The sequence below is a fragment of the Myripristis murdjan genome, chromosome 3, assembly GCF_902150065.1.
Source record: "Myripristis murdjan chromosome 3, fMyrMur1.1, whole genome shotgun sequence".
Taxonomy (NCBI): domain Eukaryota; kingdom Metazoa; phylum Chordata; class Actinopteri; order Holocentriformes; family Holocentridae; genus Myripristis; species Myripristis murdjan.
Window position 1 is genome coordinate 47,020,456 of NC_043982.1, and position 20,739 is coordinate 47,041,194.

The window sequence follows — 20,739 nt, forward strand, 5'->3', positions numbered from 1 at the left end:
CAAACAACTTTATTAATCCCACAGGGGGCAATTTATTATGAGCAGCAGGTTATTGTGGTAGCAAAAGCACAATAAATAGCACACAATAAATAACTTATAAGCAACAACAGACAACATAGAACATCATACGCACACCACACACACTAGGGACTCATGCTGATCATGTGAAAGAGCAGGTTTTTGTCTCCACCGTCAGACGTCACCACCGTCAGGTTTTCTGTGTGACGGTGATGACTGAAGTCTGAAAAATGCTTAGAACAGAGCTCAGGATTCTTATTTTTTGTACCAAATAGTTAAATAAAGTTGTTAAGCAAGAAGCCATTGACTTGAGTGGCATAAATTTTGGAAATGTATGTTTTAATGAGGCGACTGTCACCACCGTCAGATTAGTGTCACCACCGTCAGAGGCAGTTATATTGGTTTTAAATGAATATGCTTACAATATGTCTCTTTGGTGCTGTTGAGTTATTAAAGTAATAGTCTCTTTTAATACAAAAATATGTTTTTCAAATTAAAAAAAAAAAAAAACATTACGGTGACGGTGTTGACAAAAACAAAGTAGCCTAATAACTCGAAAAACCTATTTTATGAAAAAAATGCAAAATGAGGAGGTTGCACCGGTACATTGCTGAACAGCCAAGACCTTGGCCTATAATGATATACCTTCACATTTTGTAATTTAACTCACTTTTTTTTTTCCAAAATTAAAACCTGTTTTATCCAAATTCCCTAGAATCAGTGAGTTTACAAACACAAGGAGCTCCGCCTCAAATAACCTGTGTGTGTGTGTGTGTGTATGTGTGTGTGTGTGTGTGTGTGTGTGTGTTTACTAGGCGGACCGGACCGGGCCCAACTTTGCCACCGTTTACAAGAACACCGAGCAGATGATCAGTGTGAGTATTAAAACACACACACATCAGCTTTCTGATATTCAGGATCAATAATCAGTGATCAATAGTTGACCTGCTGATCTGTGACGTTTAAACGACAGAAAACTCATTCAACTCACTCAAACTTCTTTTCCACCTGTAACCATGCAGCACTCATTCATTATTAATGAGCAACTGGCTGATTGGCTGGCAGTCTTGTGGCCCCGCCCACACCCCTGCTAATACATGGCGGGCAGGAAGACGCTAATTCAAGACTCAACATGACTGGTTGATTTTTAATGACTGATTCTGATTGGCCTGTTTTTGCAGTGACTTTTCTGACCTTTTCCTTTTTGTTTCTTTTCTCTCTCTCTCTCTCTCCCTCCCTCCCTCCCTGTCTCTCTCTCTCTCTCCCTCCCTCCCTGTCTCTGTCTCTCCCTGTCTCTCTCTCTCTCCCTCCCTGTCTCTGTCTCTCTCCCTGTCTCTCTCTCTCTCCCTGTCTCTCTCCCTCCCTCCCTGTCTCTGTCTCTCTCTCTCTCTGTCTCTCTCTCTCTCTCTGTCTCTCCCTCCCTCCCTGTCTCTGTCTCTCCCTGTCTCTCTCTCTCTCCCTGTCTCTGTCTCTCTCTCTCTCTCTCTCTCTCTCTCTCTCTCTCTCTCTCTCTCTCCCTCCCTCCCTGTCTCTCTCTCTCCCCAGGTAACCTTCACCTCTCTCGACCTCCTCCTCCACACTGAGGCTCTTCTCTCGGTGATGAACTTCCTGTCTGCGGCGCTGTCGTCCAGCAGTCTGCCGTCGCCCGAGAGAGAGACCCGAGGCCGGGGCGAGGAGAGCCGGGCGGTGTCCGCCCGCTCCAGTACGACACTCACACACACACACTTTCTCACACACACACACACACACTCTCACATATACACACTCACTCACACATACTCACTCACACACACACTTTCTCACATATACACACTCACTCACACACACATACTCACACAGACACACACTTTCTCACATATACACACTCAGTCACACACACACACACTCACTCACACACACACACACACACACACACTCTCTCTCACACACACACACTGAGTCAGAGTGCTGCTGATCAAACCTGATCAGATCAGATCAGGTTTGATCTGTCAGGCGTCTCTCAGAGTCCACATCCTGAAGTGAAAAGTCATGTGATCTACAGCCAATCAGAGTGCAGGACGTGCGAGGAATCCATCATATTTTTTTTTCTTTGTGTTTTTTTCTTTGTGTTTTTTTTTTTCTTCGTGATTTTTGTCTTTGCGGGGTTGTTTTTTGGGGGGGGTCTATGTGATTTTTGTCTTTTTGTTTTCTTCTTTGTGTTTTTTGTCTCTGGGATCAAACCTGTTTCTGGAAGAAAACAAATGGGTGTGCCTCAGGGCTTACCGTCCAGCTTCCTCCCGGTGAAACAGCCCAGCGGTCTGCACCTCATGTGTGTGCACATGCAGTCAAACCTCCTATAAATAAAGTTTAATGCAAACGCTACTTACTGAATAACCACTGAACTTATATATTAATTTTATATGTTAATTTTGTGTGGCTTCTTGTGTGTTTGTGAAACAAAATGAACAAAAAACTTTATTTCTGTGGCATTTCTCTCTGCAAGTTCCAAAGGGTTTCCATGTAAAAGCAGAATATTTTGAACTGTCCCTTTAACCCCGGTCGCCTCGTCTCCGTCTCCCCGCCAGCTGCGACTGGCTCGCCGTCCGACAGCGACGTCATCGACCTGAAGGTGATGATGACGCTGGGAGCCTTCAACGTGCTGGTGTGTGACCAGAGCTGCAACATGGCCGACATCAAGATCCAAGGTACGCGTCGCTGAAGACCCACAGCCCTCATTAACATTTTTATAGTCACTGAAATTCTAGTTTTGAAGATGTTCTGTGTTTCTGATTACATGTCTAATTTCATTTAATAAATGTGTTACCAATGCCATACCATTATATACAAATATAGTATGTTTTGTTGTATATCAGGATTATTTCAAACATCATATTCATAAACTAATAACCAGGAAAGTAAGTCCCATCAAAATTACTGCAGAATGAATTCCATACAACATATTCTCTCAAAAATAATTATTGGGCTGAAATACTACAATTTACTAGATTCATTTAACTCTACATTGGGATTTTCACATCCATTACTTAATTCTCTCGTAATTCTCTCAAGTAGAGTCTGCAGGATTTTGTTTTTGTGGGAATATGTTCATAAAGGCTCAAATTCTGAGAGTGTGGACGTTGGGAGGATTGAGTCTTGGGACGTTGGGAGGATTGAGTCTTGGGACGTTGGGAGGATTGGGTCTCGGGACGTTGGGAGGATTGGGTCTCGGGACGTTGGGAGGATTGAGTCTCAGGATGTTGGGAGGATTGGGTCTCGGGACGTTGGGAGGGTTGGGTCTCAGGACGTTGGGAGGATTGAGTCTCAGGACGTTGGGAGGATTGGGTCTCAGGACGTTGGGAGGATTGAGTCTCAGGACGTTGGGAGGATTGGGTCTCGGGACGTTGGGAGGATTGGGTCTCGGGACATTGGGAGGATTGAGTCTCGGGACGTTGGGAGGATTGGGTCTCAGGACGTTGGGAGGATTGAGTCTCAGGACGTTGGGAGGATTGGGTCTCAGGATGTTGGGAGGATTGGGTCTCGGGACATTGGGAGGATTGGGTCTCAGGATGGTGGGATTTGGCGCCAGCTGTTTATGAGGGTTGTTGGTTTCATGTTAAACTCTTTGCTCCTCAGGTATTAACGGCTCTCTGCTGATGCAAGGACCGCAGACTCACATCTCCGCCCGCCTGCGAGATTTCATCGTCATCAATGTTGATCCCAAAAGCGTCCACAAGAAGGCAAGTCAGCACTTTACTGATTTAATGTTCCTGCTGAGTCATGCTTCATCACCTCCCACCTTCACCTATGTTTATTTATAAAACAGTGAACATGCTCTTCACCTGCACTCTTCCATCAAAAACATCATTTTAAGGATGCATGAATAAGTCCAAGGCCGTGGTTCTCTGCCAGAAAAAGGTGGTTTGCCCTGTCCGAGAGGGGAGTGAGTTACTGCCTCAGGTGGAGGAGTTCAGGTATCTCAGGAGGGTCGGGGCGGCGGCAGCTCTGTGGTCGCTGCACCGGACCGTCCTGGTGAAGAAGGAGCTGAGCCAGATGGCGAGGCTCTCGATTTACCGATCGGTCATGGTTCCAACCCTCGCCTGTGGTCACGAGCTCTGGGTAGAGACCGAAAGATCGAGGTCATGGATACAAGCAGCGGAAGAGGGTTTCCTCTGCCGCTGCTCCTCTGCGTCAACAAAAGCCAGTTGAAGTGTTTCGGGCATTTAGTCAGGAAGCCTCCTGGCCGCCTCCCGGTGGAGGTGTTCCTCCCGGTGGAGGTGTTCCTCCTGGTGGAGGTGTTCCTCCCGGTGGAGGTGTTCCTCCTGGTGCAGGTGTTCCTCCCGGTGGAGGTGTTCCTCCCGGCGGAGGTGTTCCTCCTGGTGGAGGTGTTCCTAACCCTAATTGTGAGTGAGTGAGCTTGAATGAGTTTTCTTTTGAATTCAAGCATTAAATAAATGTGTTAAAAATAAACAAATAAATAAACAAATGAAACATAAAATTTTCATACTGTTAGATGTCCATTCCACATGTACAAATTATATGTTTACATCTGCGTATATACAGCTGTTATTTTCTCATCCTGCATCTTGTTAAAAATATGAATAATCCCTCCTGACCCAGTGGCTCTCTGGGCGTCAGCACCCTTGGCTTTGCTTTACGGGGTCATGAACCAAAAAGACTGAGATCGACTGGAGACTAGAGACCGACCGATGTATCAGTCGGCTGATATCGGCCAATCACAGGTATACCCAGTTTTCCCTCAGGGATCAATGAAGCATTTATGATTCTTGTTTTGATTCTGAATGCATTTCTGCTATATTGGAATAAAGGTTATTATTGTTAACGAAAACTGACGAAATAACGAAAACTAAATGTGTAAAAACATTTTCGTTAACTGAAATAAAAATAAAAACGAGGCTTTGAAAAAAACGGACAACTAACTGAAACTACTGTGCGTTTACAAAACTAACTAAAACAAACTAAAGTGATAGAGAAAGTTTGTTTAGTTTTCGTCTTTGTCAGTGTATTTCATACCACGGGTGGTTCTGGGGAGGGGCCAACAGAACCCGTAACTCTGAGTCTGGACCCCTCTTTATTGTTACAGGGTAACAATAAGCTTTTAGAGTGTAAATATGATGATGATTTATTGATGAAGATGATAAGAAGACAGTGGTGTAATGAAGATGTGATGATGATGTTGATGAAACTGCCTGATGAAGATTTTAGAAGCAGGAGTTTGTACTAAGTGAGGAGTTTGTCTGAACTGAGGTTCCACTGAAAAAAGGATGTTTCCATTGTTTCTGTCTCTTATATTTGTGTCTCAAATGTGATATTTTGAACCATTCAACAATGGGTAATCTCTAGTTTTATGGAAAAAAAATCAGATATAATTTTGAATGTTTCTCTTTTTTGCCCTGGGTTGAATGTGCCCCTCTGACTAAACCCCCGGCCCCAGCCAGGCCCCTTCAGTAAAACAGGTCTAGAACCGCCACTGTTTCATACACAAGCCTAGTATTTTGGGTGAACGTCTATCTCCTGTCCATCTTTTTTTTTTTTTTTTTTTTTTTAAAGCAGTGCCAGTTTTAGGCCAGCAGAGGGCAGGCATGTCAGGCAGCACCCCGCCGGAGGGCAGGGTGGCGAAAGTAGGGAGAAAATGCCAGAGTCCTATTTGGGATTATTTTGAATATGACTGTGTCTCAGACAGGAGTAAGTGCCTTGTAGTGGAACATGATAAAATATGAGGAACTTTTCTGAAGGGGAAAAATCCCACGAAGCTAAAAGTCCATTTGAAAAGTGCACACAAGAAGGCTAACCTGGCTTACCTTGAGCAAGTAAGGGAGAGCGCCCAGCCTGAAGCTAAGCCCAGGCCAGGCAGCCCGACACAGCCCGACACCAGGAGGACAGAAAACCCTAACCCTAAACTAAACTACTACAGTGCTTCCAGCAGCGACCACACACCTTCTGCTTGGTAAAACACAAGAACACCACAAGCATCAGTGAATATGTTTATTGAGACTGGCATGTCTGCTAGGGCGTTAACCTAGAAGTGGCCCCACCAGGGTCCGTCAAAAGTCGAAGTGAAAGAAAAAGTTAGTTTTTGTTTTGTGTTGTTTTGTTTTTGTTTGTGTGCTCCACTGCACAGCTCCCGGTGTTGACGGGTCGACGTAGCGTCGACGTGAAAAAGTCTGGCGTCGTTAATGCCCTAATGTCTACGCGACTTTGTGAGTCGATTGCCTTCAAAAAGTTCGCCGCCATACTCGAGCCAGAATTCAAAACACCCGGAGCTGCAAGAGTCAGAGGCCTCATTGGGGCTAAGAAGGACACGGCAGAGCAGAAATGAAGAGAAATCATAAGGGAGGCTAGGAAGCTGAGCCTGCGTGTGATGGCTGGAGCAAGAGAGGATCAGCAGCGTCTTTCATGAGTGTGTCAGCTTGTTTTCACCATCCACCTGGAGGCCAGGTTCACCGTGCTCTGCCTACCCTGCACCGAGTGGAGCTCCCACACACCGCTGCATCGACCAGACATGTGGTCCCTCTAATTTTTTTTTTTTTTAATTCAAACTAAAATGACTGACTACATTATATTTACTCATTATTGACTTTAAAGACTAGTGCTGAGTGTTTTGCCTAGAAGCCGAGAATGCAGCTTGACTACAAACAATGCTGTTGTACCCAGTTAGCCTACATCAGTAGTCAGCAGCATGAAATAAGCCTACACACTTTTTTTATGCTGGGGTCACAGGAATTTCCCAGCCCAAATAGGACACTCAGGTTCAACATTTTGAAGGTGACACTCACTGTCTTTTACTGTCATTGCTATCGTCATTGTAATATAATTTCATATCCAAGATAAAAGTTAAATGGAGACACATTATTAAACAGTGTGTCATCAGGGCTCTCAAGTTTTGAACTGAGTTCAGAGTGAGACTGTGGCGGTGGCGGGGAGGGGGTGGGGGGTGGTGGTGTATTTTACTACCAAAAAAGAGTGTGTTTTTAATGTTAATGACTAAAATGTTAATGACTAGAATGCACACAAATGAAATAGGAATGACCTTAAATTAATTGAGGTAACAAATAAACAACACATTTATTCATTTATTTATTTATTTATTTAATGATTATGTTGTTATAGCAATAAAAGGTGAAAATGTTATTAATGATTGAACAAAAATGACAAGAGGATGCATCAGTAATTATTTCACCTGAGGGTTGACAGAGTACTTTTTACTGTAACAACATGTTAAATTATTATTTGTTTTAACAATGTAAATTACTCATCAAACAGACCCAACAGTTCAGCTACCAATGAATGAGCAGTGTTATGCATGTGACAACATAGATTGAAAAATAAGCCGAAGTGATACCTCTTCTCTGAATAGACAAGCTAAGCCAGTGTGCTGCTGTTAGCCAGTGAAAATAGCGCGGAGTGGCACCTCTTCACTTTGTAACACAATCTCTGTCAGTGCTGCGTAGCTGCAGAGTTTCTCTGCCTTCTGGTTTCCGTCTCATCCGGCTGATTCCAAGATTCCGTCCGTGATTCTGTGATCGTGGAAATTATACGTCCCTACCTGTTATAAAACAATAGTGGGGCAACTTGTTGGGCGTTATCCTGGTGATTTCTCTGCGTGAGAAACACAAGGTGTGTGTGTGTGAGCGTGTTGAAATGTGTGTTGAAATGCGTGTCTGGTGCCCGGTGCGTGACGCTGCAGAGCCCTGAGTCACGCTGCGGGAACAGCAGCCAGCCAACATGGGCCCTCCATCAAGGTAGGCCTCAACCTGCCACTTCTACTGTCAGAATTAGGATTAAAATATGTTAGTTTGTGTCATTTCTACTGTCATAATTAGGATTAAAATATGTTAGTTTGTGGATGTATACATTTTGAACATCGTAGATAAAGGCTAAAGAGAAAAAGAATAATTGTGGGGAACAGTGGAGGTAAATTTTCAAGCTAGCAAAACTAGGCGGTTAGGCTAGGCTAGTTAAGCTAGGCTAGTTAAGCTAGGCGGTTAGGCTAGGCTAGTTAAGCTAGGCTAGTTAAGCTAGGCTAGTTAGGCTAGGCGGTTAGGCTAGGCTAGTTAGGCTAGGCTAGTTAAGCTAGGCTAGTTAAGCTAGGCGGTTAGGCTAGGCTAGTTAGGCTAGGCGGTTAGCTTGGAGCATGGAGCAGAGCTCAGTGGGAGAGGAGACTGAGAAATGATGTGTTATGGAGAAAAAAAAAAAAAACATTGTTAGTGACAGCAAACAAGCCATATTTATTTTACTGTAGCTTTGTGACTGTTTGAGCTAAAACCAAATATTAATTAAAAAAAAAAAAAACACTTCCTGAAAGCAAGAAACTTAATTGACTTTCATTATGCTTTTTTAGAACTTAAATGTGTCCTTTACCCATGTGGTTCTTTTTTATTTATTTATTTTAAAACTCCATCACTGTCACACACCTCAGGACGAGGATTCTGCCCTTGTAGAATTTTTAAAATACAAGATTAATAGACTGTGAAGGGCAATGTGAGAGCCTATTAAAGTTTATGTTCTGTCACATTGTAATAAAGCTTTTCCCACTTTAAAATGTCTCTAAATTATATTTGTGGTGCTGAAAACATGAAACAGCAGCTGTAGGGAAGGCAAAGCATTCCATGCCAGTAACCACTGGCAGCCAGTTTTGAAAATGGCTGCCACAGTCATCAGAATGAAATTTTTTTTTAAAATTTTATTAAAAAATTCTTCATATTTATTTCTTTATATTTATTTCGACTTTTTTTTTTTTTTTTTTACTTGATGTTTATTTTGCCTGGCATAATGTTTATTATCCTAAATCATGCTTTGTGTGTGTGTGTATATTAGCGTTTTTCCGCTATACAAAGCCGAGCCGTGAAGGGCCGTGCCGGGCTGACTGTTTGGCCTTGGAGTGTTTCCATTGCTTATGGTAGCAGCGGGTCGGCGTCATAGAATTAGAGAGGCGCGCTCGTTGCCATGGAGTTGTTATAGTAACAAGAGGAGCTGTCAGTTGTTAGCCTACATTAGCTTTTTACTACTTTTTTTAATGGACAAAATCTTGTTTGAATAAAAAACCCACCGGTCAGCGTAAGGCGGCTTGGCCGCGGCCCCGGTCCGCGGCCTGACCGCGGCCCCGGTCAGCGTCAAGCGGGCTGGCCACAACACTGGTCGGCGGGTCGCCTGACGCTGACCGGGGCCGCGACCTGGCCGCTTGACGCTGACCGGTGCTGCAACCGGTGCTGCAACCGGTGCCGCGACCGGGCCGCCGACCGGTGCCGCGGCTGACCGGCCGGATGCCATCATCATCATCATCTTCACAGATGCTCTGCCATCTGCACTTTGTGGTCACATTTCCATTTCCATTTGTAAGAAAAATGTAAACGAGGCTACACAACAGAAAAACCCAACAAAAAACTCAGCAAGCAAATCAGTTTCTTCCATAATCTCTCCAGAAACTGATGTTTGTGAATAACAGCCGACTGGCTGAAGGTTTCATGTTGACACTTGTCACTTGTCAGTTTGGAGCAGCCTGGTTAACTGACATTCTAACGGACCAATCATGAAGGAGATCATATTTAGGCCCGCCTCCACGGCCCCGTTCTAACCGGGCCAGCACCAGATGTCAAACCGGGCTGAAATATTTCACGGTTGGTTCCGGGAACCAAGCGGGCTGCTGGAGAGGGAATGAATGAGGAACCGTGAATTTCACGGCGCGGCATGGCACTATAGTGGAAAAATGCTATATGTGTGTGTGTACTCCAAGCAGTGGATAAGGTGTATTCATTTTAAGAATGGCTTTTATCTGTTTTTGCAAATGAACTCTTCATATATTCAGCAATGAGTGTACAAAATTTGGTGCTTTTATCACATAATGAATGATAGTTTAGCTGTGCCGCCCCACTAGGACCAAACAGTCCTTTTAGTGTTTTTGCTTTGATAAGAACTGGACCTGTCAGAAGGTAACAGGTTCCAGAGAACGCCGTGCCGTGCCCACACCCTTCAGCTCACACTGAAAGATGCCATCAAGCACCCGAGTGCAGATTCAGTCATAATGAAAGCAAGAAAGCTGCTAAATGCCAAATGTTGCTTGACTGAAGCACACACCCCCTCACCTAAACACACACTTTGGAAATCTTGAAAAACTGTTTTTGAAATAGCTGACTGATTTATAATACAAGGACTTTTTGTTTTTTTCCTGATGAGTAGTATGTTCCAGCTGTCTTGCTCTCAGTGTCTCAAGTGCAGCATGTGAGATATTGTTTTGTTAATCAGCTGTAAAATGATTTGGATTATTATTTAGATTTTCTTTGGATTATTATTAGATAAACTTGGTGGAGTTGCAGTGCCTGCATCTCGAGCTGGACGGTCCAGTTTGTTGAGAAGTCAGCTCCGAGTTGGTTCATCCAAACTAATTGAGCCTAATGAGTTACTGGGCTTTGAGTTTTTCCTGTTTTTCTTTTAGAATGACCCTACTTACATCTCACCTAAGAAACAGAAATACACACATATTGCACTTAAGACTGCATCTTATATAGACTGTTTACACATGTTTCTACATTTAATGTAGAAATTACTACTGCTGTGTGCAGTTTTTTTGGCTTAATGGCACAAACATGCTGACTGGCTTTTTTTATTCATACTTGTCTTTTCTGGATGGTTCATCTTTCTTAAGTGGATATATTTTCTAAAATGGCATGTTCTGTTGAGTTTTAATTACACACTGTTTTCTGACCTTTTTGAATCTCACCCCTTATTACCAAAAAAGACTAAAACTAATAAAAACTAAACCAAAACGAAGCATTTTCAAAAAATAAAACCTAAACTAAACTAGCAAACTAGTTTTAAAAACGAATTAAAACTAAACTGAAATTGAAAACAAAGAGTTACAACAAAATAAAAATAAAAACTAATGAAAAATCCCAAACTATTATAACCTTGATTGGAATCATATCGGTCGCGGTGTATTTTGACCAGGATGCGCTGATAGAGTGAAAATACCAAGTGTGTCACGCCTGGTTATGGGCAAGACGACCAAATCAATCAATCAATCAATCAATCAATCAATCAATCAATCAATCATACATACTTTTTATCGCTCCAAAGTCAGGCTGAATGTTGTTGAGGGAAAAACTGTCGTGTCTGTTTTCCCTTCTAAAACTGGTGTCGGTCTCAAAGCTCCCACATCGATCGGAGACTGCTCTGACTGTTGTTGCCTCTTTAGTCCTCATCATGTTTCTTTGTTCCAAAGCAGGAAGTCCTCTGAATTCAGAGTCTGGTGATCTGTTGCTGTGCAACACATTTCTTTTTTAGTTTTTTACCTGCTGTATTTTATCTGTCGTCTGTATTTCATGCTGCTGTCATGTCTTGTCGCCGTGCTGCTGCAGTCGTCTGGTTTCTCCTCTCTGATCCTGTCTGATGTCCGTCTGCGTCCCGCAGGCGATCTCCATCGTGGGCGACGAGGTGTTCAGCTTCTCCATGAGTCTGACCCCCAACGCCACAGAGGGCGCCGGCTACGCCGACACCTCCAAGACCGACGGCAGAGTCAAGCTGAACGTGGGCTGCATCCAGGTGGTTTACCTGCACAAGTTCATCATGTCGCTGCTGGTGAGTGTCATACAGGAAGCAGTTTCTGCTCTCTGCCGTCGCTGTTTACAGACAGAGTCAATTTTCACGGAATATGACTTTAAGATGCTGCTGATAAAACAGATAAACATCACAGCTATGGGAAAGATTTATCGGATTTCAGAGGATTTTTCATGTCTTGGACGCCCATTTGAGGTGATTTGGGCCTGCAGGGACCCTGATATTAAGAAACAATTTTCTTCTCAAGTGTTTAAATGCAATAGATCTGATCCAACGTTGCTGACCTGATTAAATATATCATTTAAATCATTAAAAATGTAGCTGTAATTTTTGTGTTTATAGAATTTTTTTTCTAAAATTTCTTCTTTTTTTGGGGCTCATTTTCAAGTATTTTTCTTATATTTTTGGCATTTTGTGGTACTAATATTTCAGTAAAAAAAAAATCTCTTTATTTCTTTCAAAAACATGGCAAACAGTTTGTGATTGAATTAGCAAGAAATTATCCAAAAATGAGCAAAAATGTGTAGAAAGTTACCAAAAAATGAGCAACAAAACATTCTGAAAAGCAAGAAAATGTATTTGTTATGATGCAAATGATTTCTTGATGAGTCAGATCACTTGAGTTTAGATGCTTGCATAGGGTGTCTGATGATGATGATGATGATGATGATGATGATGATGATGAGGGTGGATAGATGAATATAAAGGTACAGATCCAGGTAGATTAAATGTTTGGGAGACAAAGTGGCTGCGTTTCTCTCTCCGCGGCGTCCAGAACTTCACCAACAACTTCCAGACGGCGAAGGAGGCGCTGAGCGCGGCGACGGCCCAGGCGGCGGAGAAGGCGGCGTCCAGCGTGCGAGACTTGGCCCAGAAGAGCTTCCGTCTGTCCATGGACATCAAGCTGAAGGCCCCGCTCATCATCATCCCCCAGTCCTCCGTCTCCCACAATGCACTGGAGGTGGACCTGGGGCTCATCACGGTGGGGAACAGCTTCTCCCTGCTGCCCGTGGAGGGGCGCCCCCTGCCGGCCGTCATCGACCACATGGACGTGCAGCTGACGCAGCTCAAACTGTCCAGGTGAGTCGCCGTGGAAACCCACGGGACAGACGTGTGAGGAGCGTTTGGTTCCCAAAACGTCAGAAAGCAGCAGGTCAAAACCCGGCAGGGGGTTAAAGTCTGTTTCACACACACTGTGGCTCCTGTGAGCTGAAATATGACTAATAAACAATAATAAACTTTATTTATAGAGCCTCAGTGACAGAACACTTGAAAACCAGGTGCAGAGATTAGAAAAAAGCATGAAAATAAAAGTAAAAATTAAAGTGGTGCAAGAGCCTTGGAGAGGAAGAAAAGACCCCAAAAAAATAAATCTGTGCCACAAAATGTTGCCAGCATGTGAAAAATGAAGGAAATGGAAAGAAAAGTAAACTTTGGAAATTGAAAGTTGTCAGTGGGGCTCACACCCGAACCCTAAGCCATGTGCTTTAATTCAGTGCTTAGTTATTACACAGAGAAATGACTTATAATGTGGATGCTTGATCCCTAACATAATCTGGATTATGGAGGACTCCTCCTCCTCCTCCTCCATCTCTGCTCAGCAGCTCTGAAAAAGAGAGAATAAAAACTTTACAGGTTGCCGTGGTAACAAGTTTGGCCTGATGGTGGCGCTATAGGAAACAGCACATCACCAAAATCACCAAATCAGTTCGGTTCTGCCATCTGGGGTCGTGAATGTGGAGGAACTTAAAATGAACAGTTACCATGGAAACCACCAGCCGTGTGCAAGAAACATTACAAACAAAACAAACAAACAAACAAAACAAAACTCAGATGTTGTTTTTGTTTAAATGCACAAAAATACAGCACTCCTAACAAAGTGAAACCTGCAGTCGCTGCTTTGAATAATGAAATCAAAGCGTCAGGTCTGAGAAACCCGTGCTGCCATCTGGTGGTCAGGTGTCCCAGCTGCGCTCACCTGTGTTTCCAGGTGATGCGAGCGCGTGGGTTCCTGTGTTTGTTCTCGTCTGTAGTTTGCCGCGGTCCGCTCAGTGACGTTCTGTGTCTGTTTGATCAGGATCTGCATGGAGGCGGCGGGCGGAGCGCGCACCGAGCTGCTGGAGCCCCTCAACCTGCTGCTGAGCGTCCGCAGGAACCTCGCCGCCGCCTGGTGCCAGAAGATGGCCGCCGTGGAGGTCGACGGAGACCTGAAGCCCATGAAGGTGAGCCCACCGCCGACATACACACTTTATATTACATATACACTCTTTACATTTATACAGGCTCTGTATATTTATTATGGCCCGAGCGCTGGAACAGCGAGAAGCCCTATTTTATTTGTACCGTTTTTTCTTCTCCTTTATTATTATTACGTCAAAATAAACCTTAATTTGACCCCCTAAACATGCTCAAAAACTCAAATTCGGCACGCTGGCCAGGTCTGGTGAAAAATTTGATAAAATGCACAAACGGACCCCCTAAGTGCAAAAATGGGCTCGGTAGCGCCACCTAGGCACACAAAGGCAGCCGCTGTGGCCCACAGGAATGTGATAGAAAGACCAAACCAACGCCGAAATGTAGCTCTCATCAAGCCCTACAAATCACGCGCTGACACCCCCCCTCTAAAAACCAACAGGAAGTCCACAATTTGCTTTGCAAAGTCAGATGACAGAGGACACAGTGCTGAACAAAAGTTCTGAAGGATTCCGTCATTACTCGATCGTTTGGATTTTATAAGCCCTCAAAGTCGGAGTGGCCAAAAACAAAACCTCATTTTTTCCCATGGAGTTTGGTGTGCAGAGGCTGACATTGGGCACTAATTAGGCCCCTGGAGTCTAAAGTAAAAGTCTGACGGCTTTGAAAACTATGCAGATGGAAAGAGGACAAAAATTCCTACAAAAATATGTAGTTTTGATGTGGATTGGACCAAGTTTGTGGGAGCTGTGAAGAGTTTTCTGACGTTTTTGACCACCCTTTGCTCTGATTACTGCAAAGCAGTAATCAGAGCAAAGGGTGGCTATTTTGAAGAAACTAGAATATAAAACATGTTTTCAGTTATTTCACCTTTTTTTGTTAAGTACATAACTCCACATGTGTTCATTCATAGTTTTGATTCCTTCAGTGAGAATCTACAATGTAAATAGTCATGAAAATAAAGAAAACACATTGAATGAGAAGGTGTGTCCAAACTTTTGGCCTGTACTTTATATATATATATATATATATATATATATATATATATATGTATATTTCAACTAGATTAGTGTGTGTGTGTTTGTGTGTGTGTGTGTGTGTGTGTGTGTGGCTCTCATCGTTCTTGTAGCTGAGGTTTTGTGTGTAGAACAAAACCTGAGTTGTTTTTGTAATCAACTGTTTTGATTAAAGCTTCAGTTCAAATATACAATTACATTCAACTTTAAAGTAATGACATTTTTATACATTACACACATACATACACATAATAACCCACACACAGTAACACACTCACACACCTATATAACAGTCAAGACCATCCAAACATACACACGCCAAACCCATCAAATGCCGTCTGCGCCGTGTTCAGTCAGTCCTGTAACAAATCTTGTCGTGGATTAGCTGGTGATTTGGGTTTTTAGATGCCCCAAAGACATTGTCCCATCCAGTGTCCCAGTCAGGGGTCTCTGCTCCTAAAGGTCTGTCGGCGCTCAGGTGCTTCTGCAGGCGTGTGACATGAAGCTGTCACAGACGGGTTGTTCAACATTTTAAAAAATAAAACTCAGCAGTAAAAGTGAACGTGTTGGGAAATAAACAGCTGATGTGTGTGTGTGTGTGTGTGTGTGTGCACGTCTGCAGGTGGCACTGAGTCAGGACGACCTGAAGGTTCTGCTGAAGATCCTGATGGAGAACGTGGGCGAGGCGAGCGGCCTGCAGGAGAACGTGGAACCGGCGGCCCAGACACTGCAGACACCAAGCCCCGCCCACACAGGTCTGACACACACACACACACACACACACACACACACACACATTCTACTGATCACAGTAGAACATGTTAACGTTCTGGTTCGGGTTCCGTCCTGAACACTGAGTCTGCAGGAGGTTTAGGACGGCAGCTTGACTCAGCGCGGTGTGTGTGTGTGTGTGTGTGTGTGTGTGTGTGTGTGTGTTGGCTCTCCTCAGACGTTGCTCAGAGGCCCAGCGGCAGTGGCCATCAGGAGGCGGAGCTTCTGGAAACCATCAAGTTCAACTTCAACATCGAGTCTCTGGGCCTCGTCCTGTACAGCAACGACCCCAAACAGGTGCGACGCCACTTCCTGTCCCCCTGCCCCTCCACTGCCTCACATCACACTGCACAGCCGCGGCTCCAAACCTTTTTCATTAGTTTCACGTTTCCCGAACGGAAATATAAAAGCTCCTGTCAGAGCGGGGGGACGTTGTGTTTTCTGTGGCAGGAGGAAATGCTCACCGTCCCAGTAAACGTAACATGAATGAATGAATCCTTCATGTTACGTTTACGTCCCAGTAAATCATTCATGTTACGTTCACCGTCCCCGTAAACGTAACATGAATGAATCAGAGTCTGGTGGAGTTGTTGAAGGGGTGCTGGGCGTTTCCTTTGTCGATTGTGTTTAAGAAACCAGGGACAAACACTGCACATCGCCACATGCTACAGATGTTATGTTTATGAAATGTTCAGTGTTTATGGAGTGACTGTTCCTGCTCAGTCAGCCTTGAGCGACAGAAGCAGGATGAAGGCATATGTCAAGTCATGTTGTGTCGTGTCGTGTTGTGTTGTCGTGTCGTGTTGTGGTGTCGTGTCGTGTTGTGTTGTCGTGTTGTGTTGTCGTGTCGTGTTGTGGTGTCGTGTCGTGTTGTGTTGTCGTGTTGTCATCCCTCCAGCCGTCCGGACTGGGCCGGCGCCAGGAGAGCCTCCGCCTGGGAGAGTTGGCCCTGCACCTCATGAAGGCCTCAGGGAAGATGCTGAGCGACGGCTCGGTGGAGGTGAGCACCGTCCTGACCGCCTGCACGCTGGACGACCTGAGGACCGGCATGCAGAGGGTCACCTCCCGGTAAGAGTCCCGGGCCGCGCACCTCCAGCTCTCTTTTAGGTTCTTACAACCCGACCTCTGACCTCTGACTCATGCAGGGCCAAGACAAAACATAACCCATGATCAGTGCCCGCAGGTCGATCAGGCTGTCTGATCATTTTTATTTGGCGTTAAACCCGGAGCCTTCTGTCCGCTAGCTGCCTTCCTTTCCTCCATACCTGTGCAGGTTTTCAGATACGGTCTGTGAGCGAGACATGAAGAAGAAATTTAAACAACTGATAATATTAGAAAAGAGAATAGTGCACCCCCCTGTGGTGATGTGTTTAATGACCTCACAAACCGCCCATCCCCCTGTCGCGATGTGTTTAATGACCTCACAAACTGCCCATCCCCCTGTCGCGATGTGTTTAATGACCTCACAAACCGCCCATCCCCCTGTTGTGATGTGTTTAATGACCTCACTCTGCGCTGCCCTCTAGTGGTTTTATTGCTGAACATAAGAGGAGCATAAATGAGCCTTCAGACTGCATCAGCTGACTTCACCGTCACCAAACCTTCGGCCTGGCCGGAGGAGCTGATCGGTGACGTCACCTGGTTCAGTCTCACACTCGTCCCCTGACGCCGGCACCTGGCTGGACTTTCCTGCCGCTAGTAATTTGGTTGATTCTGTTTCTCGTTCTGCCGCGACAACACGACACCATCGGGCATTTCTCATTTCGCTTTTCCATCAGAAGGCATCATCCAAATTTGTGACATGATGCACTAAGTGCAAATACTGTAAATGAATTACAAATGATGAGAGCCAAGTGACAGCTGTTTCCTGTGTACCGGTAGTTAAAGATATAGAAACTTCATGACCCATTTCTGTGTAACAGGGCCTCTCTGGCGTCGAGTCTCACGCCGCCCTCACGCTGCCGGCTGCAGTGATTACAGGAAGCGTCGTGTTGCAGCATCGCTCGGCGTGCAACTTGCTCAGTGTGGCGACGGCGAAAAGAGCGCACGTCAGAACAAAACCACGCAACGGTGCTCCCACATAGACAGCCCCCCATGTAATGAGGCTTTAAGGACAGTAAAGCTGGACTTACATGGGATTGGTGTTGAGGATGTGTTCAGGGCATTTGAATCCAACAAAACTGAAATGAAAGGCAAGGCAAGTTTATTTGTATAGCACATTTCAGCGACAAGGCAATTCAAAGTGCTTTACATAGAGCATAAAGGCATTAAAACAATATAAAAGAAACACAAGAAAACATACATAAAAACAATTTTAAAAAAAAATCTAAAAGGAGAATAAGATGATAGAACAGGACATTAAAAGTTACAGTGCAGTGTAAAATATTAAACCTTAATGTGGTTTAATGCAAGGCAGCGGCAAACAGAAAAGTCTTCAGCTGCGATTTAAAAGAAGTGAGAGTCGCAGGAGATCTACAGTTTTCTGGGAGTTTGTTCTAGATATGTGGAGCATAGAAACTAAACGCTGCTTCTCCATGTTTAGTTTTTACTCTGGGGACAGAAAGCAGACCTGTCCCAGACGACCTAAGAGGTCTGGATGGTTCATAATTTAGCAGCAGATCAGAGATGTATTTTGGCCCTAAACCATTTAGTGCTTTATAAACTAACAGCAATATCTTGAAGTCAATTCTTTGACACACAGGAAGCCAGTGTAAAGATCTGAGAACTGGAGTGATATGATCCACTTTCTTGGTCTTAGTGAGGACTCGAGCAGCAGCATTCTGAATCAGCTGCAGCTGTTTGATGGATTTTTTAGGGAGACCTGTGAAGACAGCATTACAGTAGTCAAGTCTACTGAAGATAAATGCATGGACAAGTTTTTCCAAATCCTGCTGAGACATAAGTCCTTTAATTCTTGATATATTCTTAAGGTGATAGTAGGCTGACTTTGTAACTGTCTTAATGTGGCTGATGAAATTCAGGTCTGAGTCCATGACTACACCAAGATTTCTGGCTTGGTTTGTGGTTTTTAACATTATTGACTGAAGCTGAGTGCTAACTTTTAATCGTTCTTCCTTGGCTCCAAAAACAATTACTTCAGTTTTGTCTTTGTTTAACTGAAGGAAATTCTGGCACATCCAATTGTTGATTTGTTTAATGCACTTACTCAGTGCTTGTACTGGACTTGTACTGGAAAGGCGACACCATTTTATCAGAAACCTTTTCGCTGCCCAGCTGCTGTCTCTCAGACGGAGAGGCAGAGTTTTCATATCAGCCGCCGTGCAAACCCAAATTACCACACTGATTATTAAAGAATTCTGAATATCGATCCTGAAAATCGTCTGGGGCGGATAATCGGTCGATCTCTACTACAGTGTGAACAGAAAAGCTTGTAGTGTGGCCGGCTCGTGTTGGAGTGTCATGTTTGTTTCCTGTTTGTCTCGTGCGACGGCATCAGGATGGTCGGGAAGCGGGACGAGGAGAGCGGCGAGGCCATGATCGACGTCACGTACCGTCAGAGCAGCGACCAGCGCGAGGTGGTGGCCGTGCTGCAGAGGCTCTACCTGTGCGCCAGCGTGGAGTTCCTGATGGCCGTCGCAGATTTCTTCATCCAGGCTCTGCCGCAGAGCCAACCGGCCGCCGCCGCCGGCCAGGTGGACAGGCTCCCGCTGAGACAGAGCAGCGAGCCCCGCAGCAGCTCCGCCAGCACCGGTAAGAAAAACTGTTTTAGATGAATTTGTCTCTGTATCCATATAAGAGCTGCAGGAGCAGTTCACAGTTTCTGTTTTCACTCCCAAATGAAACAACAAACAAAAAAACAAAATAATTTAACCCTTGGAAACCCAACCAAAGTCTTTCTCTATAAACCATCAGAAAACAGGGAGAAATGCTGACCGGCTGTGTCTCATTAACCCTTTAGGCCTGAATAGATTAATTTGATTTCTTTCAACGGTTAAATGGGGTTTTATTTAATTCAAGCAGTCGAACGCTGACGGTTAATAACGCTCCGCCTCCCTTCGCCCTGCAGCCCCGATGGCGAGGATGCGGCTGCGGGCGGTGGTGGTCGACCCGGAGGTCGTGTTCGTGGCCAACCTGATGAGGGCGGACGCTCCGGCGCTGGCCGCATCGTTCCAGTGCGACTTCAGCCTGCAGGCCGGCGCCGGCGGCCAGAGTATGAGGGCCAACCTGCGGGAGCTGCGCGTGCTCGCCTGCCCCTTCCTCCGCAGCGCAGAGGACAAGGCCGTCACCACCGTAAGACGCTGCAACATGGGGGGCCAAGCCGGGGCCTGCGGGCATCGAGGGGGCCCTCTGGGGTCCCTTCAGGGTCGCAGTTCACCAGCCTTTAAACACCAGAAACCTGATCCGGCATCACAGACCTGACCTTCTGTCTAATTGTCACAAATAACGTTGTCTTGTCATTTTTAGAAATATTTCAGGGCTAATTTTGCAGTATTTTTTTTTTTTTTTTTTTAACTGAGTATCTGGTCATTTTCTGGTAAATTTGTGGGTCATTTTTTGCTAATTTACACATCACCTTGTTTCCCCATGTTTTTGAAACATATCAGTTGAATTTTCTGAGGAAAAAACAACTGTAACATTAGTTTAAAAAAAATTGTACACACTAAATAGATAAATTAAACATGAAAAAAACAATACCATAAGAAATTACATGTGTAATTTCTTAACAGGTAAGATCATAAAAAGGTTTTAAAATCATGATAATGTTATTGCTAAAACCTTACATATCAGATCTATTTCTCGTGGTTAAATGTGTTTGATATCAGGGCTCCTACAGGGTGAAGTCTGCAGTTTGGAAGTCGCCTTGTGTTTCCCGAGGATGAAACTGTTGTAATGCCTCTGCTCTGTTCTGAGAGGGTTCCAGGTGTTTCCAGGTGTTTTTGGTGGGTCTGGGTCTGTCTGAGTTTCACTTTCGGCCCACAGGTGTTGAGGCCATGCTCGGTTGTCCTGGAAACCAAAACCCACCCTGACCAGCCGCTGACGGGCTCTGTGACTGTGGAGGAAGTCATCGTCAAGGTACTTTTAGCCTGAGATGAGCCGTGTGAGCATGAAGCGCAGACGGAGACAGAGAAACTCCAGTTAACATGTGAGACTGTAAAACTTTTTTCACAGTCGCACTAACCAGAAACCACTGGCACCGGCACGACGTCACCGCAGCCCCGACTTACAGGTG

The 20,739-nt window shown here is 44.8% G+C and overlaps 1 protein-coding gene across 1 annotated transcript; it reads left to right on the forward strand.

Moving 5' to 3' along the window:
- The first annotated feature begins 826 nt into the window (after nt 1-826).
- Nucleotides 827-20,687, forward strand: LOC115357277 (vacuolar protein sorting-associated protein 13C-like). The gene is made up of 14 exons (XM_030048695.1): nt 827-893; nt 1,564-1,720; nt 2,583-2,702; nt 3,631-3,734; nt 11,422-11,589; nt 12,344-12,648; nt 13,646-13,790; nt 15,400-15,532; nt 15,727-15,845; nt 16,447-16,616; nt 19,006-19,259; nt 19,576-19,799; nt 20,490-20,582; nt 20,679-20,687. The coding sequence occupies exons 1-14, from the start codon at nt 885-887 to the stop codon at nt 20,685-20,687; spliced, it is 2,010 nt and encodes a 669-aa protein (XP_029904555.1). The 5' UTR covers nt 827-884.
- Nucleotides 20,688-20,739: the final 52 nt, after the last annotated feature.

What these genes read in the sequence shown, in the direction of transcription:
- LOC115357277 (XM_030048695.1), top strand. An exon ending in ACCAAGCCCCGCCCACACAG is followed by an intron (nt 15,533 to 15,726) that starts GTCTGACACACA and finishes GGCTCTCCTCAG; the next exon opens with ACGTTGCTCAGAGGCCCAGC. An exon ending in AGGACAAGGCCGTCACCACC is followed by an intron (nt 19,800 to 20,489) that starts GTAAGACGCTGC and finishes TTCGGCCCACAG; the next exon opens with GTGTTGAGGCCATGCTCGGT.